The 27,217-nt window shown below is 38.0% G+C and overlaps 1 protein-coding gene across 2 annotated transcripts in view; it reads left to right on the top strand.

Moving 5' to 3' along the window:
* Positions 1–192: 192 nt before the first annotated feature.
* Positions 193–27,217, top strand: part of PGR (progesterone receptor) — a 98,457-nt gene continuing 71,432 nt past the window's right edge. For both annotated transcript variants that reach the window (XM_030883707.3, XM_030883706.3), the window contains exons 1-2: positions 193–1,826; positions 3,068–3,219. In XM_030883707.3, coding sequence (XP_030739567.1) covers positions 193–1,826; positions 3,068–3,219 — 1,786 coding nt within the window. The remainder of the gene's footprint in view (positions 1,827–3,067; positions 3,220–27,217) is intronic.

Genomic DNA, 27,217 nt, shown 5'->3' with positions numbered 1-27,217 from the left:
CAGTAGCTGATCGGTGCCGCCCCCTTCCGACCCAGGAGGTGGAGATTTCACCCCCCTCTCCACCGTCCGGTCCAGCCAAATTCAACACCTATTTCCTCCCCCCGCTGCTCTTGTATTCCTGACACCCCCTCGTCCTTCCCCTATCCCTCCTCCCCAGAGACAGGGGAGGAGAAAAGGGGAGTCCGGGTCGTCATGACTGAGCGGAAGGCAAAGGATCCCCGGGCTCCCCACGTGGCGGGCAGAGCGCCCTCCCCAACCCAGGTCGGATCCCCTCTGCTGGGACGCCGGGACACAGGCCCCTTTCAGGCGAGCGAGATCTCGGACGCGTCACCTACTGCCTCGGTCATACCCCTCTCCCTGGACGGGCTGCTCTTCCCTCGGCCCTGCCAGGGTCAGGACCCAGACGGGAAGACTCAGGACCAGCAGTCGCTGTCAGACGTGGAGGGGGCGTATTCCAGAGTTGAAGCCACAGAGGGTGCTGGAGGTGGCACCTCTAGACCCCCAGAAAAGGACAGCGGACTGCTGGACAGTGTCTTGGACACGCTACTGGAGCCCTCGGGTCCTGGGCAGAGCCACGCCAGCCCGCCCGTCTGCGAGGCCACCAGCCCTTGGTGCCTCTTTAGCCCCGAGCTTCCCCAAGACGCCCGGGCTGCCCCTGTCACCCACGGGGTATTGCCCCCGCTCATGAGCCGACCAGAAGGCAAGTCTGGTGACAGCTCCGGGACGGCAGCTGCCCAGAAATTGCTGCCCAGGGGCCTGGCACCGTCCCGGCAGCTGCTGCCCCCGACGGCCGGGAGCCATCACTGGCCCGGGGCCGCAGTGAAGCCCTCTCCGCAGCCCCCTGTGGTGGAGGTGGAGGAGGAGGATGGCTCCGAGTCCGAGGGCTCCGTGGGTCCACCTCTGAAGGGCAAACCCCGGCCTGCGGGAGGCCCAGCGGCCGGAGGAGGAGCCGCGACCGCTGCTCCAGGGTCGGCCGCAGGAGGCGTCGCCCTGGTCCCCAAGGAAGATTCCCGCTTCACGGCGCCCAGGGTCGCCCTGGCGGAGCACGACGCGCCAGCGGCGCCCGGGCGCTCCCCGCTGGCCACTACGGTGATGGATTTTATCCACGTGCCCATCCTGCCGCTCAACTCAGCCTTCCTGGCCGCCCGCACCCGGCAGCTGCTAGAGGGGGATAACTATGACGGCGGGGCCGCGGCAGTCAGCGCCTTTGCCCCGCCGCGGGGCCCGCCCTCGGCCTCGTCCGCCCAGGTCGCGGCCGGCGACTTCCCCGACTGCGCGTACCAGCCCGACGCCGAGCCCAAGGACGACGCATTCCCGCTCTATGGAGACTTCCAGCCGCCCGCCCTGAAGATCAAGGAGGAAGAGGAAGGCGCCGAGGCCGCCGCGCGCTCCCCGCGGCCGTACCTGGTGGCGGGTGCCAACCCCGCCGTCTTCCCGGATTTCCCGCTGGCGCCACCTGCGCTGCCTACGCGAGCGCCGTCGTCAAGACCCGGGGAAGGGGCGGCCGCCGCCGCACCTCTCGGTGCGTCTGTCTCGTCCGCGTCCTCGTCGGGCTCGACCCTGGAGTGCATCCTGTACAAGGCGGAGAGCGCGCCGCCCCAGCAGGGCGCGTTCGCCCCACCACCCTGCAAGGGGCCGGGCGCGGGCGCCTGCCTGCTGCCGCGGGACGGCCTGCCGTCCACCTCGGCCTCGGCCGCCGCCGCCGGGGCGGCCCCAGCGCTCTACCCGCCGCTCGGCCTCAACGGGCTCCCGCAGCTCGGCTACCAGGCCGCGGTGCTCAAGGAGGGCCTGCCGCAGGTCTACCAGCCCTATCTCAACTACCTGAGGTGAGGGCCCGGGGCGGGGCGCGCCCGGCGCGTCGCGAGAGTAGCGGTGCGGCCGCTGGCCGCCGCCAGCTCCCGGCCCTCAGCGCCCGGCTCCGGCTCCGGCTCCGGCTCCCCCGAGTGGCCGCGAGGGGTGGGTGGCCGGGGCGGGGCACAGCACAGGTTGGCTTCCTTTTCCTTACCTCTTCTCCTCATTTTTTGGGGGGACATCAAGGGGGCGCAGAATATGCTGTTTCTGGAGCGTACCTCCCCGAAACTATGTTTCTACACTTTTCAGATCTGCGCAATCCCAAGACAAGACCAGCCGTGATTTCTAAAAGTGCAGCGTCACTCTAGGTCCGCTGTAGCCCCGCGGAGCGGAAGGCGTGCGGCGAGTCGGGGGCCTTATAAAATGCTTTTCTTCGTAGAAGGACAATTACTGGGAATGTCTGTCTTGGAGAGGAGACATTAACGCCCCGTTCTCCCGGGAGGGGTGGCACTGGATGTTGGGTAGCGGGCCAGAACCCAAAGCAGAACCGTCTCAGGGGTCTGGACACTCAACCGCTTCATTTTCATACGAATCTCAAGATTTAAATTAATTTATGTGTAATATGTTTATATTACGGATTGAAACATCAATCACTGCAGTACCTTGTATTCTAATATTGTGTCGAGTTCGCTGCAACTTTTTTTCACACAGATTTTAAAAAACATTTTAATTTACCTACGGGAGTAATGGAATTTTAAAGAAAAAAGAAAAAAATGCTCTCGGTTTGGAATCTTGTGTTGTGAATAGTCAAAACAGTGGCAGTATACTGAACAATACTTTAAAATGACAAACACATATTCTTGTTTAATTACAGAGTTGAGTTTTAAAAACTCAATAGCATCACTAAGTATGATTGTACTCTTAAAGCAAAACCACGTTTATCGCCAGCGTACAAGGTCATAACATTTGATTTGTCAGAGACTGAATTGATTCTCTATAAGAAGTTTTGTAGAAAGATTTTTTCTGGATATAAAATTATATATTAATTATTTATTATTCTTTCGTGTTGGTGCTCCTGATGAAAGACTAATAACTTTGCCAGTCTGATGAATCCAGTAACAGGTAGTACATCAAGTTTAGTTTGCATGTCTTTCAAGTGTATTCGGTTCTATTTTCTAAAAACCTTTTCACTCTGTCAATTCTGGGTTAAGAAAACTTTAGTATTAGATAGTGGTGCACCTAAAAATAAATGGAGTACTTTGTTTTGCATTTCAAGGCCGGATTCAGAAGCCAGCCAGAGCCCACAGTACAGCTTCGAGTCATTACCTCAGAAGATTTGTTTAATCTGTGGGGATGAAGCATCAGGCTGTCATTATGGTGTCCTTACCTGTGGGAGCTGTAAGGTCTTCTTTAAAAGGGCAATGGAAGGTAGGCTCCTTTCCCCGATCCTTTCTTGTTGGTTTAATTGTAAATGGAGACCATCTAATATTTTATAGATTTTAATCAGCCCTTGCTTCCTCTAAGAAATGATGATATATTCGTATAACCTATATGACGATGTTTTAACAATATATTTTTATTTATAATACTCCGTATTGAATGGGGTTGGATATTATAATTGCATACTATTTGAATAATGCTTTTAATATTAGACACAAGTCACACTAATCTTGGGAACAATGCGAACATTGTTCATTAACTACTTAACTTTAAAGAAACAGATTTGTTCTGATTGTATTTTTACATTTCTATCATATATATTTTATATAATATATACCAAATTAAAATTTTCTTCCAAAAGAAAAATGGTAAAAGTTGTCAAAAGTCTATATGTACATATATATGATGCAGTTACAAATTTTCTACATGATTTTGTCTTTTTCCTACATGCATGTTTATTTAATAATTATATAATGGTAATTCTAAACAAAGTTTAAAAGTTCCCTTTTTGTTTAGTATATTTTTGTAAGTGTATAGGAAATAGGTGTAAACAGTTTAAAGCAAAAGAAAAATTTAGACATCACAGTTATATAATTTCTGAAGAAGTATTTTGCTTTAAGTAAGGCTTTCATGTTTTTAAAATCATCTAAATTACATATTTACGTAATGATTTTGGATTGACTTGCATAGTGTATTTCAGACTTGAACTTTCATAGAATATATGTTTTAATTTCTCTTTCTATCTACACTAAACTCTAAGCAGCCAAACACATTTATAGCTGAAGACAGAAATACATTTAAACATCATTTCACATTTGAATTCTAGCAATAAGTGTATTTCATAACAAGCTGACGTGAGTTTAGGGTTCTCTCTGGAGTTCTGATATCACACCTACACAAGGAACCAAAGATCTGAATGTCTGCTTTTTTGTTTCCTGTTTGTGAGTTCTCTAATTTCAAGAGCCCTCTACTTATGAGCAGGAAAGTAGGGAGTGGGAATTTTTACCTTAAGGGAGAGTTCAAAGGAGTTGACATGCATATTTAATACACATTTACACCAAAAGAATATTAACCCAAAAGACATTTAACAAAAAAATTCACTATCCCTGTAGATAGCTAACATATAATTCTTTACAACTGCTATGCCCTTTTGATGAAAATGATTCCCAACTATTTATTAATGGTATGTGTACCTCTCCTACTGAAATTAATTCTTCATAAAAAATAATCACTTTGTGTATTTCTAGAATATGATTGTTTTCCCCAAAGGATGAATGTATTTAACTGATGTTGAACATATGTATTCAGCTTCAGGGGGTTTTAATTGCATTTTAAATTAGTTGAGGTACTGTGACAAGAGGTTATGTGAGAAAACGGGACAACTGACAGTAGCCTTAACTTTCCAACTGACTATGACTATCATTTAGTCATAGTTACAGTTTGAAGTCCTTTGTGTGGAAGAGTCAATTCTCCAGTGCATAATTGGAATTACTGTTCCCATCTGACTTTGGTTCTGGTTTCTTGAACATTCCCCCCCTGCATTAATATGATTTTCTTTATGCTTACAGTCTCCTTAGTCTAATTCTTAAGTGAATGACCCCCTTGGAGTCCTCTAAAAGCCAGTTTATTCTAGCGCAGCTCCCTCATTTTACAGATACACAAGTCCCAAAGGCATAATGAGTTTCTAAAGAGCATACAGCTAGTCGGTATCTGATTGTTAGTCAACACAGGTTAGATTTTCTTTAATTGCAATGCTTATAAATCAGAGATGGTATGCAAAAGTAGATATATGACAAATGCTACTTCATTCTTGAAAGTTACTTCAAAAGTGCATATAGCACCAAGAACACTCTAATTAAAATACAAATGCTTTCACATCATTATTATCAGAATAGCATCCTAAACATAAAGGAAGTCTTCCCAAATTTACTCTTAGAAAGCATTTGTTGGACCACTACTGTTGGCGTGGTTCTGTTTTAGTTTTGAGTAATAGAAACGAAGTACCTTTATTCAGCAATATTTACAAAGAGGAGCTCAAGATAGATGTTGATAAATCACTCATTTGGCTATTAAAGGACAAGTAAGATTATTGATCTCTGGACATTGAGGAGAGCTTGTAAGTGTATATGTTCAAGGAAGAGTGAAGAGATTAAGATTAGACTGACTAAGACTCGAAGATTCATATTAGAAAATTATTAGAGTTAAAGAATAGGAAGTTTGATTGCCAGTGCTTGCTTGAATCAGTGATTTAAGCCAAGAAAATAGAATGTTCTGGGAGTTTTCAAGAGTGAGAAAGATGAGGAGAAGAATTTTTCTAATTGGAGAAAAATACCAGGTTTGAAATCTTAAAGTAGGGCTGTGTGATAAGCTGCTTCAAGGTAGAACTATGTGTGGATGCCAATATGTCCAGAAATTGAAAGTCAGTAGTCAAAAATATGGATATTAATGTTACCAAGGATAATGATAATACTGGCATTCGGGAGTGCTTTCTATGTGCCAGTGACTAAGTGTTTTATGGGTCTTAACTCATTTAAGCCTTATAATGTAGGCATTATTATTACTTTCAATTTACAAATGAGGAAACTGAGGTTCAGAGATGTTAAATTTCCTTAATCACAGTTACGAAGTGGTGGAGTAGGATTCAAATCCAAGGGGTGTGACTCCAGAATCTATGCCCTCCACCTCTATACTTCCTTTCTCATAATAGGAAATTCAGTTTAAATTCCAAAAAGAAACAATAGAGGGTTGGAAGAAAAAATGTGAGCCAAGTGATAAAACATCTAGGAAGGTAAAAATGAATCCTAATGGAGTATTCAAGATCAAGGGTGATTAGAAGTGTGTGACATAAGTGGATGGGTGATCCTAACTCCACATTTAAGGCAGCAATGAGAAGACACATTTAGGGGCCAAGAGGCAGTTTCCCCACCTCTCCTCCAAGTTAGAAGTGGGAGACAATAGCGCCTATGAAGAAATCTCCCAGGAAAACTGGATTTCCCTTGATATGAGACAGAAAAGAGAAGAGGCAGAGAAAAAAGTTACCACTGAGGAAGTCGGGGTATGGGGTGGGGAGAAATGACCTCTCTTAAGCTGAGGAAAAAAAAAAAAAGAATTAGCAAAAAAGTAATTTGTTGAATAGCCCATTGCATTCCTTAACTAATACTAGGACTGAACCAGGAAGTGGTCAGAAATTGCCTTAATACCTTTCAAGGAGAAGTCATAATGACCTGCCAGTCCTATAAATGCAGGCTACTGGCCTTGTATTAAGAAGGAAAAGATCATTTCTCATGATGGAATATGGTTGGGAAATATTGTAATACAGTTGAAACATTCTATTTAGAAGATACTAGGCTAAGTAGGTATTGATGGATTTTTAATTATATTACATTGTTAGCCTCATTTTTTCTATCTTTATTGAGGTATAACTGACAAAATTGTAAGATATTTAAAGTGTACAATGTGATGATTTGGTGTATATGTGCCTGGTAAAAGAATTCCCCCCCGCATCAAGTTAATTAATGTATCTATCACCTCACTTATTTGACTTTCTTTTTGGCAAGAACGTTTAAGTTCTACTCTTCTAGCAAATTTCAATTATACAGTACTGTACAATGTTATCTATTATAGTCACGATATTATACATTAGATTCTCAGACCTTATTCACCTTATACCTGAAAGTTAGTATCCTTTTACCAACCTCTCCCTATTTCCCCACCCTCCAGCCCCTGGTAACCACTTCTCTACTCTCTGTTTCTATGAATTCAACTTATTTTTTTGATTCCACATGTAACTGATACCATGTGGAATTTGTCTTTCTCTGTCAGGCTTATTTCACTTAGCATAATTTACTCTAAGTTCACCTAATTTTTTGTTCATGTATTAATTAACCAAATATTTATTGAGCACCTGCTGTATGCCAGACACTACGCTAGGTGCTAGTTGAACAGCAGTAAAACAGAACAGACCTAACTGGCTGCAGCACTAGTGGAGTTTTTAGTGTAGTGGAGGGAAGGGACATTGTATCAATTAGCCTGCAGGTATCAAGTTATAGATGTGCTAAATGAATGGGTTATGCCTGGAAAGCTAGAGAATTGACCCTTCTGACAGAAGCTGGGGATGGTGGGAAAAGTCTTTTGGAATTAGAAAGACACCATCATAAGTAGACCACAGAAGAAACTGAACAGAAATGAAGTATTTTTAAGAAAAACATATTTCTTTCTGAAGTTGAGTAGAGTTGGTGTCATAGTCTAAAAACGAAAACTGACTTGGTAGCATCGTTCTCCCTTGTATGACTTCCAAAACAGAAACAATGAACATTCAAATTTTTAAAGGTTTTACTACTTTTTAGAGCAATTTTAGGTTTACAGCAAAATTGAGAGGAAGGTACGGAGATTTGCCATGTACCTCCTGCCATGACACATACATAGCTTCCCCTGTTATCACAGTCCTCCACCAGAGTGGTACAACTGATGAACCTACATCGACACATCATAATCACCAAAAGTCCATAGTTTACAGTAGGGTTCATTCTTGGATTTGTAACATTAATTGGGTTTGGACAAATGTATAATGACATGTATCCATGGTTAGAGTATCATACAGAGTATTTTTGCTGCCCTTCCAAGTCCTCTGTGCTCTGCCTATTTGTCCCTTCCTACTCCCCAACTCCTGTCAACCACTAATATTTATATTGTCACCATAGTATTTTGCCTTTTCCAGAATGTCATATAGTTGGAATCATACAGTAGGAAGCCTTTTCAAATTAGGTTTTTCCCTTAGCAATATGCATTTAACCTTCTTCCATGTGAAAAGCTCATTTCTTTTTAGTGCTGTATAACATTCCATTGTCTGGATATTCCACAATTTATTTATCCATTCACCTACTAAAGGACATCTCGGTTGCTTCCAGGTTTTGGCAATTACGAATAAAGCTGCTATAAAGACCTGTCTGCAGGTATTTGTGTGCACATCAATTTTCAACTCCTTAGGGCAAATAGCAAGGAGTGCAATTGCTTGGTAAGAGTATGTTTAGTTTTGTAAGAAACCACCAAATTGTCTTCCAAAGTGGCTGTACCATTTTACAGTCCCACTCTCAATAAATGAGAGTTCCTCTTGTTTCACGTCCTTGCCAGCATTTGTGTTTCTCAGTGCTTTAGATTTTGGCCATTCTAATAGGTGTGTAGTGGTAGCTCATTATTGTTTTGACTTAAATTTCCCTGATGACATATTATGTGAAGTATGTTTTCATTTGCTTATTTGACATCTGTATATCTTCTTTGGTGAAGTGTTTGTTAAGGTCTTTGGCCTATTTTTTGTTTTCTTTCTGTTGAGTTTTAAGAGGGTTTTTTGTTTTTTTTGGTTTTTTTGTATATTTTGGATAACAGGCTTTATCAGATATGTATTTTGCAAATATTTTGTCCCACTCTGTCTCTTTATTCTCTTGGCAGTGTCTTTCACATAGCAGAAAATTTTACTTTTAATGAAATCTGGTTTCTCAGTTCTTTCTTTCCTGGATTATGACTTTGGTATTATATCTAAAAATTTATCACCAAACTCAAGGTCATCTGGATTTGCTCCTATGTTATCTTTCTTTTAGGAGTTTTATTGTTTTGCATTTTACATTTAGTTCTGTGATACATTTTGAGTGGATATTTGTAAAGGGTATAATGTCTGTGTCTAGATTCACTTTTTTGCATAGAGGTGTCCAGTTATTCTAACACTACTTGTTGAAGAAACTGTCCTTTCTCCATTGTATTGCCTTTACTCCTTTGTTAAAGATAAGTTGACTATATTTATGTGGTTCTATTTTTAGGCTTTCTATTCTGTTCCATCCATCTATTAGTCTGTTTTTTCACCAATACCACAATTTCTTGATTATTATAGCTTTATCATAAATCTTAAAGTCAGGTAGTGTCAGTCCTCCAACTTCAGTATTGTGTTTCCTATCTTGGGTCTTTTGCCTCTCCATATAAACTTTAGAACCTTTTGTTAATATCCATAAAATGGCCTTCTGGGATTTTGATTGGGCTTATATCTGTAGATCGTTTTGGGAAGAACTGACATCTTGACAATATTGAATCTTCCTATCCATGAACATGGAATATCTCCCCATTTATTTAGTTCTTTTAGCCCATTTATTAGAGTTTTATGGTTTTCCCCATATAAACCTTATACATATTTTGTTACATTTATACCTAAGTACTTCATTTTTGGGGGTGCTAATGTAAATGTATTGTGTTTTTAATTTAAAATTTCACTTATTCATTTCTGGTACATAGGAAAGCAACTGACTTTTGTATATTAGTCTTGTATCCTGTGACCTTGCTATAATTGCTTATTTCTTCCAGGAGTTGTTCTGTCAATTCTTTTTGGATTTTCTACATAGAAGAACATACCATCTGCAAACAAAGACAGTTTTATCTCTTTCTTCCCAATGAGTATATCTCTTATATTCTTTTCTTGTCCTATTGCATTTGTAGGACTCCCACTACAGTGTTGAAAATGAGCGATGAGAGGAGATATCTTTGGCTTGTTCCTAATCTAACGGACAGTCTTCTAGCTTCTCACCATTAAGTGTGACATTAGCTGTAGGGTTTTTTGTAGATATTTTTATCAAGTTGAGAAAGTTCCTCTCTATTTCTAGTTCACTAATAGATTTTTCATGAGCGATTGTTGGCTTTTGTCGAATGCTTTTTCTACATCTGTTGATATGATCAAGTGATTTTTCTTTTTTAGCTTGTTAATGTGATGGAACACATTAATTTTCAAATGTTGAACCAGTCTTGCATACTTGGGTTGAATCCCATTTGGTCATGATGTACAATTCATTTTTATACTTTTTTGGATTTAATTTGCTAAGATTTTGTTGAGGTTTTCTGTGTCTTTATTCATGCGAGATCTTGGTCTATAGTTTTCTTTTCTTGTAATGTCTTTGTCTAGTTTTGTATTAGTATAATGCTGGCCTTATAGAATGAGTTAGGAAGCATTCTCTCTGTTTTCATCTCTGAAAGAGAATGTAGAGAATTGGTATAATTTCTTCCTTAAATGTTTGGTAGAATTCATCATTGAACCCATCTGGGCATGGTGCTTTCTGTTTTGGAAAGTTATTATTGATTCAAATTCCTTAATAGCTAAAGGCCTATTCAGATTGTCTGTTTTTTCTCATGTGAGTTTTGGCAGATTGTGACTCTCAAAGCCTTGGTCCGTTTCATCTAGGTTATCAAGTTTGTAAGCATAGAGTTGTTCATGGTATTCTTTAATGTTCATTTAATGTCCATAGAATCTATAGTGATGTCTCCTCTTTCATTTCTGATATTAGTAATTTGTGTCCTCTCTCTTTTTTTGTTAGTTATCCTCTCTAGAGGCTTATTGATTTTATTGATCTTTTCAGAGAGCCAGCTTTTGGTTTTGTTTATTTTCTTTATTCATTTCCTCTTTTCAATTTCATTGATTTCTGATCTAATTTATTATTTCTTTTCTTCTACTCATTTGGCTTAATTTACTCTTTTTTTCTAGTTTCCTAAGGTGAAAGTTTAGAAGATAGACCTTAGATCTTTTTTCTTCCCTAATATAATATTTAATGCAAAATATTTTCTTTTATAATATATTTAATGCTAAAAATTTCCCTCTAAGCACTGCTTTTGATGTATACCACAGATTTTGATATTTGTGTTTTCATTTTCATTTAGTTCAAAATACTTTTAAATTTCTCTTGAGATTTCTTCTTTGAATCGTGTGTTATTTAAAGTGTGTTGTTAAATCCCCATGTACTTTGAAATTTTCCAGTTGTCTTTCTGTTATTGATTTCTAGTTTAGTTTCTTTGTGGTATAAGAACAGACATTGAATGATTTCTGTTCTCTAAAGTTGTTAAGGTATGTTTTATGGCCTAGTGTTATGGTGTGTTTTATGTGGCTTATCTTGATGAATATTTCACGTGAGCTTGAGAAGAAGGTGTATTCTGCTGTGTTGGATGAAGTAGTCTATAGATGCCAATTATGTCTAGTTGATTGTTGATGTTGTTGAGTTCAACTATGTCCTTACTGATTTTGTGCTTGCTGGATCTATTTCCGATAGAGAGGTGTTGAAGTGCCTAACAGTAATAGTGGACTCATCTATTTCTCCTTGTAGTTCTATCACTTTTACCTCACAAAATTTTGATGATATGTTGTTAGATGCATACACATTAAGAAATGTTATGTCGTCTTGGAAAATTGGCCCCTTTATCATTATGTAATGCCCCTCTTTATTCCTAATAACTTCCCTTGCTTTGAAGTCTCCTTTGTTTGTTAAATTTTTTTTTGGACAAACTCATGAATTATTTTTGCTGTCTTTAGAGCTCTGTAGTGCTTTCTCCATCTTTTTTAGTCCACAACATTATCCAACAATCCCTTCCACCATAATTTCTTTGATTTGTATTTGGGCTCTTGAGAAGACAATTTGCCAATAATCTTATTTAATTTAATTTTCTCTCTATAGCGTCAACCCTATGGCAGTTTTCCTGTTACCCTAAAAATAAACATGTATTAATTCACTGGACTTCACTTCTAAACTCTATAAATACTATTATTAATAGATAATAAATTGGATAATTTATTCTCAAGCTGCAGGTCTCTCAGTTTAATATTTAGCCTGAGTAGTAAGCTGGTTTTAAGCACAATTTTGCATTGTAATCCATTGATATAAGCCTCCACTTTACTGAAAAAGAAATGGTGAGAAAGATGGCTTTTGGTATCATCAGCTCAATATTTGGTTATGTAGGGTTCTTAATCCTACTGCAAGAACATGAAGGGGAAGTATTGGTATGAAGACATCCATGCCACTGCTAAGAGATAGTGCCCTTTTCCAGCCTTTAAGTTGTTGTACTTTAAGTACTCAAGTAATGCAACAATACATTCTCCTTAAAAAAAATCAAAACATCACCAATGAGACTTAAATTCTCTTTATCAATATCTCTAATCTGTTCCCTTCCCTACCGTTCTTCTATACCTCTATCTCAGGTTTTAACAATTTTGTGTATATGTGTGTAATATGTTGTTTTAGATATGTTGATACATAAATGGTATCGTATATCACAATTTGTTTATCACTCCTCATTTTTTTCATGAAACAATGACTTGAAGCCCTGAATGTTGATATATATTCCTAGCTTGTTCTTTTAACTATTACATAATACTTTATAAGATGAAAATCTTCTTAGCATTGCCATTACTTGAGTAAGCACTTTTTGTTCTTGTCTCCTTGGATACATGCCTTGCTCCTCTTTCTAGAATATAATTACGTATTTTAATACTCTAAAATAAATCTAAATTAATTAAATGATTAGCTTGCTTCATGCTGCTAAAATGAGTTAATTCATTAATTTATTCACTCTACCTACATGTATTGATACTTACTGCATTTAAAAGTTACTTGTGCTGGGAATACAAAGATGAATGTGTATGCAGTCCATGTCTTTGACATGTACAAAACCAAGAAGAAAACAAAAACAAAAATCCTGTCAATCAATTAGTGAACATGAGAATACATTGATATGAGTTATGCCAAAGCCATGCATGATCCACCCTAGGGTTCAGTTAGAGAAATCTAGAAGGATTGGAGTTTTTTCTACTATTATATCCTAACGTTGTGTGAGAAGCTTATTCATTTAACAAACACTATACTTACACTTGATTATGACCAGGCACTGTTCTGAGTGCTTTACTATATTAAGTCATTTACTTCCTCCAAAAGTCCCATAAGGTGAAGGTACTCTCATTATTTGTACTTCACCAGTGAGTATACAGAAAGGTCACTACACAGTGTAGGGACCAAGATTCAAACACAGGGCATCTGACTCCAACTTCTGTGTTTTGTGTGCTTCTACACTGTCTCTCCAGATTGTTTTGTACTTGAACAAAACAATTAATTAGTTTATAATTTTTCAAACAAAAACATGATATTTTATGGGGGACTGGTTTTCGAGTTTTGCTCCTTAACTCAGTCCCATTCATTCTTAGCCCAGAAGAGCTCCACTTTTGTCTGTTTACTTGGTTGACTCTTCCACTTAAGATTTTATTTGAACAAAGAATTCTCTGCCAACATTTTTGTTAAATACCACTGCATTATGACAGGAAACCCTCAGGCCGCAGTCAAGTGTTTATTCTGGTACTTGAGCCAATCCTACACAGTTTCTTGACTCTATTTGCTAAAAACTTTTTGACATCTGTGCAAAGAGAGGATGAACATTCGGTCAAGATTTCAAATCTAACTCTTCAGTATTCTAACAGAATATCAACATTGTCACATGATAATCACATCTGAGTTATAGAGCTCTATCTTTTGTCAGCAAAACAAAGTAAGTGCAGGAAATCTTTCAGCAATAACTTCTTTAAAGGACTGATTGAAATAATTGATACTTAAGACAGAGACTCCAAAACAGGCACACAAATTTTTTACTTGCCTGGATTTTTAAGTTTTATCCTCATTTACAACATTAGAAAATCACATATTCTGTCATCTTCCATACCTACCTAATTTGTGGAAGGGTAGATGAACACAATCTCCTTCTTGTTGCTAGATAACCTTCATGTAATAAACTACATAATGCCTACTTCACCAAATTTATCAGCCTATTGTGTTTTCCTTTTTACTTTGACTTCTACAAAGCAAAGAAGTAAATTTTCATGCTCAATTTTTTTTAATGTAATTAACGTAGGTTTCTGGTTTCGTTCACAACCGCTACTACAGCCTTTGGTGTTATGTACTTTATACAACATTTTAAGAAATTGTATAATCTTTTTTGAAACACAGTACTCAATCATTATTTCTTAAGGGAAAAAATACTTCCTGTGTTATTTTTCTCTTGTATGACTCAGTGAGTTATTTATGAAATTGAATAAAAAAGTAGTGAGTATGGACAATGAGCTCAATATTTTGGTGTAATATTTGTAGGAGACATAAACATTAAAGTGTGAAAATAATGGTTATTATTTATTAAATGTTTACTAAATTTAGGCACTCTCCTAGTTTTTTTTATATGTACTAACTTATTTAACCCTCAGAACAATCCTCTCAGGCAGGTTCTATTTTCCTCATTTTACAGATAAGGTTCATTGAGTTAGTGAAAAGTAGGGCAGAACTCAGTTCCTGGAGCTCATGCTCTTACTCTTTCCTGAGTCCTTGTGGCCTGTACAGTAGAAGGTACAGTCCTTGATTTCAAGGAGCTTGTGGGCAACCTACAGTTTAGTGTCTGATTAAATTCTTTGATGCAGACTTGGAATGCTGAAGTGCATCGGGGAAGAAGATACCAATATCTGTCATTACTGACGGCCTGTGTAATAGAAATCATGCTAAATGCTGTATATTCATTATCTCTCTTCTTATCCCCACTTTTTAGGTATCTGAGCAGAGACTCAGGAGTTAAGTAACTTACCAAAACTAGTAGGTAATGCTGTAGGAGCTTATTTATTTTGTCCTGTAATAGTTAGAAAAGGTGATTTATTGGAAATACTAGGATATTGATATTCACAACCTTTAAAAAATAGATAAAGGTTAGGAGTTAAGAAGCTTTCATTTTCAGATGGGTTACTCAATAAATGGTCTTGGAACTACTGGCTTATTATACAAAAGAAAAATTTCAGGTGGGTCAACAATTTAAGTGTTTTTTTTTTTAAGGAAAAAGATTCAAAAGCGTGGAAATAAAAGATGGAGGTATGTATTTATAATATTGGAATGGCAAAACTTTCTAATATTGGCATGAAGTCCAGAATTCAAAATCAAATTTGGTCCATTTTGCTACATAAGGCAAACTTTTTCTATAAGGTAAAAAGCAAAGTCAAGGGACAAATTGTAAAACTATTTGTAACACATGTATAAATCAAAAGAATGTTATTGCTAAAATGCAGAATGTTCTTACAAACCTTTGTTCTTACAAAAAAAAAAAGAACAGTCAAAAAGAAAAATGAACAAAAGAATGAAGACAATTCACAAAACATAGTCTATAGAGGGATGAAAAATGTTCAATGTGCTAATAATTATTACTGATCAAAATAATAGCGGGCATGCCAACAATCATATTGATAAAACAATGAATAATGGCCATTTGAAAGTTGGAGGGCAATTTGATATTATCTATTAAAAGAATTCATCACTTTGGCCCAACAATTCTACTTCTAGAAACTGGTCCTTAAAAGAACTCTAGAAATGTGTAGAAATACCTCTAGGTAGATTTTGAGTACCACATTATTTGCAATACTGAAAAAATGAAAACAGTTCAAATGTCTGCTAATAGGTTAAGAAATTATGATATACCCTTGCAATAAAATACACTGTGACATTAAAAAGAATGAGCTAGCTGTCTATATTTCAGATTGAAAAGGCATCTTAAATATATGATTTTGTGAAAAAGCAAGTAACAATATCATTTGGAGTAAAAATAATTTCACCCTTTTGATATTACTATATATAGGAAACTATATGAAAAAAAAATACAGCAAACTGCTTACTGTTGGGATATGATATGGTGATATGTTTTGTTCTTTAAGCAAGAATTTCCTGAAGAGGCCACTCTTGCACATCTACCTAGTGCCTGACTTCTCTCCACACTAGCTCTACCTAGCATGAGCTGGGCTCTGCTCCCCTAGTGCTATCTAGTGGCAGTGATGCACCACTTTTCACCTTCAGGCACCCAAGAAAGTTGAAAGAGACCAGCAAAAGGTGACACTTAAGGCAGAAATATTCAGGAGGAAAGCCTGAGGTCTCCCTGCATCATGAATTAAGGAATTCAACCTGACTATATGGAGCCAAGAACTGACAGAGGCCCACAGTTCCTCATCATGATCTCAGTATCCAAAAAGACCTGCAAACAAAAGTTTTGTTTTAGTCCCTTGTCAGTAATTACCTGATCTGACCTGACCTGAATTAATTCGGCAGCAGAACCTGACCCAAATTCATATTTTATGGGCTGTGTGAATATTCATACATTTTTCTGCATAAGTATTAATATTTTTTATTATGAAGTTTTGCTCAACTATCTAAAATCTAAACAATTTTGAATTCTGAAACATATCCTCAAAAGGATTTAGCGAGGAGATTTGGACATGTACTAAGAAATAAATTCATAGATGTTTTGAACACAGTTCTGCTGGAGTTTTGCAATGTAGCAGCCCTGAAAATTACAATAAACATTTACTAAACAATTATTGATATTTATTCTTCCTATACTTTTACTACCATGCTGGGTCCTGCAGAAGGCTGCAACAGATAAATAAACTATAATACCTAACCTCATAGAATTTTTAATTCCATCAGGGAGATAAGACAACCTCATAAGTGTAACATAGGTAACATAAACTGAATGTGGTTTGGATTTCGAGGGGAAAAAAGATCATAATTAATTAGGGAGACCAAAATGTGTTTTGTGGGGAAGATAGCACATTAGATGGACTGCTGAGAATGCATGAGTTTAATAGCAAGAGTTGTAATAATGGCTGTTACAAACAAAAAGTATGAGCAGAAGCACAATTTGGCTAAAGCATGGAGCATGGTCAGGTATCCAAGAATCTTTTGTCATTATATATAACATTTTGATGGTTTTATCCCTGGGGTGATAGCTTTCATGAGATTTTCAAAGGGAGATTTTCAGAGGGATCAGTGACACTCTCCAAAAAAGTTAGGTACCACTGCAATAGAGGAATGGTGAGAATTATTATTAAACAGAAAGCTGAAAAAATGTGGAATGACAAAATGTGGTCTTCGGCAGTTAACTGAGTAGAGAATGAGATACCCGTAAAAATTTTTGAGCACTGTAGTGACATATTCCAATATGTAGCTTAGGAAATTTAATATGTCAACAGTGTATAGGAAGGATTGATGTGGGGAAGCTATAAACCCATGAGAACAGTCTGGAGATGATGCATTAAGGAACTGAGCCAGGATGGTGGCCCAGAAAAATGGCTTCAGTGGGTAGATGGGAGCCAAGATCAGCCAAAGCTTCACAGAAGAATTTTTTGGGAAAAAATGTAGATAGAGGAACTCAGACCTAAAGAAAGAGGAAGCACATGATTATTTTATGAAGTAAAGGAGTGATGTTGAAAGTAGTGTTGAGAGAGGATTATCCTCAGAGCACCATGCAAAATGGATTTGAACAGAGGTTATATGCCTTTGAGTTAGAGGGAACACCTGTGGAGCTGATAAATAGATTATGAGATGTAGTTTAATTTCAAATTGTATATATTATATGCTACATAATGTACTTGCCAGGATCTTGAAATAATATAATCTTTTGTGCACAGCATAACTTCTGAGAATTGAGACATTATGGTCTATAAATTCACTTATTTGTTCATTTATTCATTTATAAACAAAAACATGTATTCAGTGACTTCTTTGCGCCAGGATTTGTAGTAGATATTGAAACTCAGAAATGAAAAAGTTTGTAACCTAGGGAGAAAGAAATAGAAATTCATTATTAAATACAGTCCAGTAATATTTAGGGGAGGTATGAACTACGAATTGTAGAAGCATAGGGTAGTGGGCAGCTAACTCTGGTGTCTAGTGACTGGGGACAGAGGGGAGCAATATGAATCTGTGTAAGCATTGGCTGAAAATATTCAATTTTTTAAATCTTCATAATTTCAAAGCTTGTGGCAGCTTTTGAGTTGTTAACAGTAGAGACCATGACGGTTGATCTTTCATTAAGCAGAGCACTTTAGCGAATGTTTCTTTATGCAAAGGTCAGTCCAGAGCAAACTTGGGGTTGGGGGAGATGAACATGTGAAGAACTGAACCTCTCTGTGTACAAGGATAATATTAAGAGGGTTGTCAGCTGGCAGCTGGTGCAAGAGGTAGGGAATAGAGAGAGGGCCTAACGACAGAGTAAAGGGCTAGGGTACAAAGAGAAATAAATGCCTGTGAGAAATTCCCTGTTATAGGGGATGTTTGATAAATCCCTAGGAATGGTAATGTCTGGCAGCAAATTTGGCATTATTTACTGACTTGTGTTTTCATTACCTCCAGCTACCCTGAAACCTTAAGCGAACTTTCACTTTACTTAATCACTCTGTCTTCCTGTTGCTTTGGGGAAATGAAGGAAGGTGGTGATGTCCAGTATGTGTGGCAAGGAGCCCAGAAAGAAAGTACTGCAGAAAGAGCCACGAGCATTTATTAGGTCTGGAGTGAGCCATTTTTCCCCAAATATACTAGACCGCCAATATATTTCTAATATGATGCACCCACCCCAGGGGCTGTGCATTGAGATGTGTGAAGGAAATGTTATTTATTATTATTTGAAAATAAGAAATGAATCATTGATATCAATGGTATCTGTCCTGGCGTGCTCTTTCAAAGCATACGTCAGAGGCTTTTGGAGTGCAAGGCCTCCTAATAGGTGCCCAAGTTCCATGGTGCAGAGGTGTTGACGAGTGCAAATCCCCCCTTAATTCATGCTTCGGGTATGGCAAAGTACTGCAGCTTACCTGGATCTGCAAATAAACCACAGATTAAAGATAATACCAATTAATAAAGCACAGTGAACAAGAAAAGTGGCGGGGCTGGAATTCCCCTAACTCCAGTAATAGTTCCTCAGATGTAGAGCTCTAGACAATGTAGTCAGGCCTGTCACGAAATTGAAAAAATTAGAATTTATCAAGACAACAATTTGAAATATGGATTTATATACATTATCATAAAAAATGAACCTTGCTCTAAGAATATGTTTTGCTAGAGATCTTGGCTAATAACTGTATGAAGCCATTATTGTAAACTAGGCATTAAAAATTTAGTGTTCAGAACCTGAGGACAACCTGTACAATTTTTTAGCAATGTTTAAGGTCATGTAATACTCAATTTAGTCATTCACAAATTGCATGTAACCTAATGAAAAATGTTTAGAAGCCTCCTTTGAGGGTTTCTAAGGAAAAACCCACAGACACAGGTTTTTGCTGTTCTTCCTACTATAGAATAAATGACTGAAATAGTACATCTAAAACAAAACAAATAATACATGTAAAATAACTGGGTGGCCAGATAAAATGCATTCAGCAAATACTTTTGGAAAATATATAGAAAACATTGCTCAAGATTAAAAAAATAAATATTAGAAAAATTATGGTGTGGGAGGTTTATTAGACAAAAGAAAGAACACAGAGTTTCACAGCTCTTGGTTGGTATTACAATGAGTTGCTGCCAAAAGGTAATCACCAAAAAATTCAATTTAGTAAACTTTGATGTTGTGTTACTCGAGGCTAATGAAATGATTGGATCTCAAGCAGTCCACTGTGCGGTCCAAATGTATCTAGTCTCAATTGTTATTTTTACACCATGCTTAAACCAATGGTTTAAAACTAGTGCCTTTACACCAATGGAAAATATTCTGGATCTCATAGGCAGAGAGTCCAGGAAATCTGGTTGGTTAGTACCCATTTTGTTGGTCTACCTAGTGCAACTAGCACATATCAAGGTTGAGGCAGTTGCCTGCCTTTTCTCTGCCCAGGCTCACTCTCCTCTTGATTTTTAAGAATAGGAGATGGCTGGAGGACAGGAGCTGTTTGAGAGTTAATCTGAGTTAACATTATCTCATTATCACTAGCTGCCTTATGATGGGATTTTACTGGTTGCTAGGTTTTATTTCAAGAAGGAAATATACAGAAAAAGTGTTTTTGATGAGTCTGTAAAGCAAAGATGTAGTCTCAATAGTAACTGCCTTCTTTTCTAAATGAATGTTCTATGGAAAGGCTGCATAAACCACTGATAGGACTTTTGCTGTGATATTAAAAAAAAGGTTCAAGTTAAGGTTACAGGTAGCATCATTTATGAAATTCATTTACTGCTTCCTTCATTGGTAAGATATATGTTGCAGCAAATAAGTGGGAATTTTAAGTGAACAAAGCTCTGAAAGATGTCATTACTGTGGCAGATTTTTAACACAAGGCCCTTAAGATACAGTAGAATCATAACAATACTTTGCAACATAGTGAAGCGTGACAATGAAAACCTTTTACCACACAATGGTTTTCTCATTGCACAGTACTTTAAAAGAGTTGTCAGGTTTAAAGATAAGCTACATATTTTCCTTTATAAAAGTATATGTGTTCCAAATTGCTAACATTTCCTATGATAACAAGTTGTTTCAATAGTATGCTACTTAGCAGAAGGGACACTTCATCTGCCCCTTCAAGTTAAAGACAATGTTTTGGATAGAAAAACAGAAGTGACTGCCTTTTGCAAGACAGCTTTGTGATGTAGAGAGCATTTTGAAAATCAGGTGTCTGTAGATGATCCTGTTATTTGATTTTGTTTTGAAGGCATCATGAGTACATTATAGATAAAAAGTTTCATAAGTACATACACTTGGAAATAGAATTTTCTAACTTCTTAAAAAATATCTTCCAGGGTGTCAATGGTTATTATATTTAGTAGTAATAGTGGCATTTATATAACACTTATTACATGCCAGGAACTTGGCTAAATGTATTACATGAAGCACAAGGTGGTTCACTCACTTGGACAGGCAAATAGTGAATAAATGGCAAAGCTGAGATTGGAACCCAGAGAACCTTCTCTCTTATCCATTATGTTTCTTCTTATCCATTATTTAGTGCCTCTTTGTCCTAATTATTTGTAACAAAAACTAATTTACATTAGGGAGGGTAAAAATTTGCTAGCTGAATTTCAGGGGAAAAGAAATTTTGCATAATTGGTAGGTAGGATTGAAAAATGAATATTTGACTAAATAACCTGTCCTGCAAACAGTCCATTCATGGTTTCTGGATGACTGTCTTCCACCTTCACCTTCTTCTCAGCCTTCCAACACTCTCCCATCCTCACTTTCAGCTGATGACCTGGCTTCCTAACTTTCTAACAAAACTTCCAGAAACTGCTACCATCCCATGTACTCCTGGTGGCATCTAACCCATAATTGACTTTTCCTCCTGTTACTAGGGATCTGAACTCCTCCCCAAGGCCAGCCTTCTGCCCTTGTGCATTAGGTCCAGTCTTCTCCTGTTGACTCAAGGGCAGGCTCTAGCAATTTTTCTCCTCCCTGAACCAATTTTTCCCCTCTCTCATTGATCATTCTCATCAGCATGTAAACATGCTATTATTTCTCCCATCTTAGAATAAAATAAAACCAAAATACTTCTGTTGATTTTCTCATCCTTCAGCTACCAACCATTTCTCTACTCCTTTTGCAGCCAAACTCCTCCAAAAAATTTTTGCTCCCGTTCTCTCTTAAGCCTAATCCAATCAGTCTTTTGTCTCTTACACTTACTTCACCAAGACTTCCCTTGTCAAGATTACCACATTGCAAAATCTGGCGGGCAATTCTTAGTCCCATCTTACTTGATCTGTTGGTGGCATTTGACAGTTGATTGCTCCACCTTCCTGGAAATGCTTTCTTCACTTGGCTTTCAGGACACGACGCTCTTGATTTTCCTCACTTGTTCCTGTTCAGTCTCCTCTTCTCCTTTAGCTTTTAACATTGGAGGGCCCAGTGCTCAGTATTTGGACCCCTGTTTTTATACTTACTTCCTCAGAGAGCTAATCTAGTCTCATGATTTTAGATAAATCATCCATATCCTGATCACACCCAAATTTTTATCTCTAGTCCAGACTTTTCTGCTGAACTCTAGACTCATATATCTGGCTGTCAACTTGATATCTTCACAGATGACTACTGAACATCTTGAACTATTCTGTCCAAAAGTTATCTCCTAATTTACTTTGGATTTTGTTTGGTAAGCCAATGTTCCTCCCATTTTGGTCTTCAAACCTTTCTGTCTGGGAACCAGTACCTGGAGTACTGGTTTAAAATGCAGATTTCTGAGCCTCAACCCAGATATGCTGAATGAAAATGTCTAGGAAAAGAACTCAGAAATCTGCATTTCAGTGACCTGTTCAGCTTCTTCTTATGCATAGTAAAGTCCTGCTTTACTCAGAGGGGCAGCCAGAGTCTTTAATCTGGGAGGTAGCAAGATCAGCTTCGTTTTTGAGAAGGTAACTATAGAAGCAATGGTGAAGATGGGCAAAAAGTTATGCCAGGAGGGCAGTTCTAAGATGATTTAAAATACTATTTGATCTAGATCAGGGCCTTTACCTTTGGTGAGAAGATACTTTTCATTCCCTGAAGCAGTGAAGTCAAAGTGTAGAAGGCAGATGGGCAGTTGCCCCTACCAAAAATACTCCCTTCTCCAGGAAGAATTCTAAAAAATGTGAGAGGAAAAGGAGGAAGTGTTACCAAGTCCAGGCTCGATCTGCTCACTGCACAACAGGTCAGTAAATTGGGAGATGAGGTATTGAGGCAAGGAATAGTGACTTTATTTGGTAAGCAGGGTGTCTGAGAAGATGTTGGACTAGCGTCGTAGAGTACCATCTTATTGGGGTCACCATGCTAGTTTCTTTTATAGAACAGAGAGGGGGAGGATTGAGGAATTAAAGTTAAAAAGGCCCCAAGTCTTGCAAAATATCTCCTGGTTTTGGCCAGCCTTGGGGGGGCATGTGTTAATTTCTTATTTTCTGCAGCCATTCACAGGTGGGCAGGGTCAGGGTGTTTCCCTGTGAGCTGAACAAAGGCACTTTAGTTTAACATTCAGGCAGAGGGGCAGGGTTCCCTGAGGCAGGCCATTATGTATGCCTATAGCTATAGACAGAACAAAAGCAATGGAAAACAAAGGTCAAAGTAAAAGAAACAGATCCAACATGGAGTCAGACCTTGTTCTTCCATATTATAGAAGGGTGGAGACTCTTTTTGTGTCTTTATTCTATACCAGAAACAATAGTAGAAACATGGTACTGTTTTCATTATCTCCTTTAATTCTCAGGAGTTGTTTGAAGAGTTACTATTACCATCCCCACTCTGTCAATATGAGAATTGAGACAGAGAGGGAAGGTAACTTGCTAAGGTCACCCACCCAGTTAGTGGTAGAGCTGGTTCTGCCAGACTCCAAAAACTAACCACACCATTCAGCACTATTTGAAGTAAGACACGATTAAGAGATTTATCATAAAACTCTTAACAATCTGGTAGTAGTACAGTCATATATTTGGGGGCCTAGACCTAAAAAACGAGTAGGAAAATGCTAATTAATTGTCCGTATAATTCTAGTTTTTTACAAAGCCAATTTCAGGTGAGACTGGGGTGACTCCAGAGACTTATAACAGAATCTTAAGTCACTTGATATGCCTAAACAGAAATTTGAACAAAATAATGAAGTTGAACAATGATAAATTCAGGATTACTATACTCAAGAGAAAAAATAAACTATAAAAATATGAGGGAAAGAAGCATTTACATGTGTGTAAAGAGTCATAATCTTGCATCAGAGTGGTACGGTGATTTAAACAACCTTGTTGACATAGAGTTTTGTGATTTTTTTCATTTTTTTATCGATATATAGATGTCTTAAATACCTCCTTTCTCAGTAGTATGTGAAATTTTCTTAAGGTCAAATAATTGTGTGGCTTTTAAAAATTTTGTATGTAATCCCTTACCTCCCCTAAATGCCTACAGGTTTTCTAAATAGATAAGTAAAAGTACCAGGTGTAACTAATTGGATGCTGCATACAATTTAGTGTTTTACAACTTTAAAGATAAGTGGATAATTAGGAGAGAGTTCAGAACAGATCTGGAGGCATCATTTTGTTTATAAAGAGAGCAGTAGAACTAGCCTCAGGAAGAACGGATGAAAAGCTGATACATAGTCAGAAAGAATTTAAATTTAAAGTGATGAAGAGAAGAAAGAAGAGGAAACAATTTTGAATAGTAGCATTGAGGCCTTTAAAAAATTAAATATTGGAATGTCACTTGGTAAGATTCTATAAACTATTTAGTTCCTTTTTCAGATTATATCCAGAATCTGATCTCTTATCACCACCTCCACTGACCACTTGGTTTCAAGCCACAATTATTCTCCTTTGGATTTATTTCAACAGCCTCTTAACTGGTCTCGTTTCTACTCTTGTCCTTGTAGAGTCTATATTCAACCTAGAAGCCAAAGTGATACTGTTAAAATTTAAGCCAGATCATGTAAGTCCTCTACTCAAAACTCTACAATGGCACTATATTTCTTTCAGAGAAAAAACAAAGTTCTTACAGTGGTCTCCAAGGCTCTACAGGATCTGAGTCCCGTTGCACTCTGACCTTCCTCTCCACTACGATTCTCGCTGACTGGGGCAGCTCTAACCTTACCAGTTTCCTCAGACAATCCAAGCCAAGTCTCAGGATGTTGGCAATTGGTTCTTTCCATTCTAATTTCATGTCTTGACACTCTGCACTCATCCAACTCATTCTAACTTCCAGCTTCAGTGAACGTCCTGGAACAAACTTTGGTGACTTCCACTCTCTCATTTAACAGTCACATTCCTCCACTAGAGTGTTTCAAGTTGTTTAACACCTCTATCAGTAATACATAGATTTAATTTTAGGAAAAAGCTTATTTAAAATTGATCTGCTAAAAGAAACAGAAGAAAAATTTGGGTAATAATCTGCTTTCAGTTATTAAGACAAAAGATGACAGTGTCTGCAAAACAAGAATGAATTTCATAGGAAAGAACTAGATGAGATGAAAATGTAGCTGGATGAGATAAGAAAATGCCACAGTAAGATCCAAAAATGTAATAGCAGATTTAAACTCTGTATCGGAATCCATAAAGAGCAGAAAATAAAATCAGTTATGTAGAGTTCATATTTAAAGAATTATTTCACAATGAAGGAAAAACGGCAAATTGGTGAAAATTTCAACCTGTGATTTATTGTTTTGACTATGTAGTACTCTGCTATTTTATCTAATTTAGCTCATTTGATCCATATAACAGCCTTTTATAGTGTTTATTTCCATTTTATAGGTGGGGAAACTAAGATAATTTTCTCAAGATGTAGCTAGTGATGGAACTAGAATTTGAGTGGAAGTCTATTTGACTATAAGGCATATGGTCTTATCACTGTGTTGTTGAATAACAGATATTATGAATAGAGAGCAGATATCCAACCTATAAATAATCAGTGTTTCTGAAAAATAAACTAAAAAACAAGTTAAACAAAATTATTAACTGATTATGAAAAGTAGTCTCCTGGGACCTTATCATCATCACCTAGAATAATGCCAAGACATGGAAGATATTCAATAAGTATTTGTCTACTGAACTATCATAATTACTACCTATTAAGCATTTATTCTAATTTGTCATAGTGGTACGTGTTAACACGTTATTTTATTCAACTCTCAGATAGCTTTTTAACTATTATATTATAGATGTGGAAAATGAAGCACCAAGAAGTTAAATGATTTATTCAAGGATTTATAGTTAATAGGTGACAGAACTTGGATGACAGAAGTAGATTAAATAGTTAAATAAAAATTTTATTCTGTACATCAAAATAGCTCACTCTGCCCCAAACAGATATAATGTAAAAAGCTCTACCTTTGCATATATTAAACAAGTTTTTCATTTTACATAGAAAAAATACAGGCTCCATGAGTTTAAACAAGAAAAAAAATAACTGGTTAACTACCAGGAAATAAAAATTGGGCTGACATTAGACTTCCTGTTTGAAGCACTGAATTCTGGGATATTGCCATCAAGCTGAGTTGCTATTCTTGGGTGAAGGCAACATACATTCTCACATATATGAAATTGGATTCCTGGGGTGCCCTCTGGTTCAGGATGAAGCTTAGCAACACTCTTGTTTCAGAGATAGGAGGTGCCTTTCTCTGGCCCTTGCTACATGCCAGGGTGATGTAACTCTCCAGAGCAGCCCTTGCAAGTGCCACGCTCATGTCTGGTGCCCAGTACAGGTGTCTCTGTTCTCAAAGAACATATTCTGTGCCCTCTTTGTTCCCAGCCTGAGCCGCGTATATCTACTCTATCTTTTTATCGTATTTCCATGTATCTTACTAGCCATTTCCCCTTGGGAAAATTAAATACCTGTGTCATGTCTATTTTATTTATAAGGATTACATGAAATAAACCAGTTAAGTTCCTAGTATACTTACCCATAGTGTGGGTCGATAAAATTTTGTCTCAGGTTTACCTGGTGGTGCAGTGGTTGAGAGTCCGCCTGCTGATTCAGGGGACACAGGTTCGTGCCCCGGTCCAGGAAGATCCCACATACCACGGACCGGCTAGGCCTGTGAGCCATGGCCGCTGAGCCTGCGCGTCCAGAGCCACAACAGCAGCCTCTGCAATGGGAGAGGCCACAACAGTGAGAGGCCCGCATACAGCAAAAGAAAAAAAAAAATTGTCTCCTTCCTTCTCCCCTTCCCCCCACACCTTTTTTCTTCACTTTACTCAAGAACCCTTGAATCTTACATTAAGATACTTTAAAACTTACTGGTTCATGATCGTCCAGCTTTTTTCACACTCTGCCAGATATTCATTCTCTGCCCCCCCCACTCTGGTTTTATATGACCAGCCCCTGTTTGGCTAATTGGAAAAACTAGTCCAAACCTTTATCTCATTCTGTATGGGTATTCAGAATACTTTGCTTCTAGAAAATTCGAAAGAATACTGGTAAATGAATATCTGTACTCAACTATTTGCAAGTAAGTTGCAGACGTAGTATTTCACCTCTCAAGATTTCAAAAATGTGTTCCCAAGGACAATAACATTATAACCACAATATTATTATCACACCACAAAGTTTAACATTGGTATAATAATTTTATCTAATATATAGCTAGTATTCAAATTTTCCCAATTGTTCCGAAAATGTCCCATATAGATTGTTTTTTCATGCAGGATCCAATCAAAAACTATGTATTTCATTAAGTCTTTAATCTAAAAAGATCTTCCACCTTTTTTTTTCTTTTTCAGGACTTTAACATTTTTAAGGAGTCCAGGCCAGCTGTTGTAGAAATTCTCACAGTCTGGATTTGTCTGATTTTTTTTCCACATGATTAGATTCAGATTAAATATTTTGAGAAGAATCATACATAGGCCAGTGGTTCTCAAGCACTCTGGTCTCATAATCTTTTTACATGCTTAAAAATTATGGAGAACCCAAAGAATTTTTGTTA

Source organism: Globicephala melas, chromosome 8 (assembly GCF_963455315.2).
Source record: "Globicephala melas chromosome 8, mGloMel1.2, whole genome shotgun sequence".
In the NCBI taxonomy this organism is placed as follows: domain Eukaryota; kingdom Metazoa; phylum Chordata; class Mammalia; order Artiodactyla; family Delphinidae; genus Globicephala; species Globicephala melas.
This window is presented reverse-complemented; position numbering and strand designations above follow the sequence as displayed.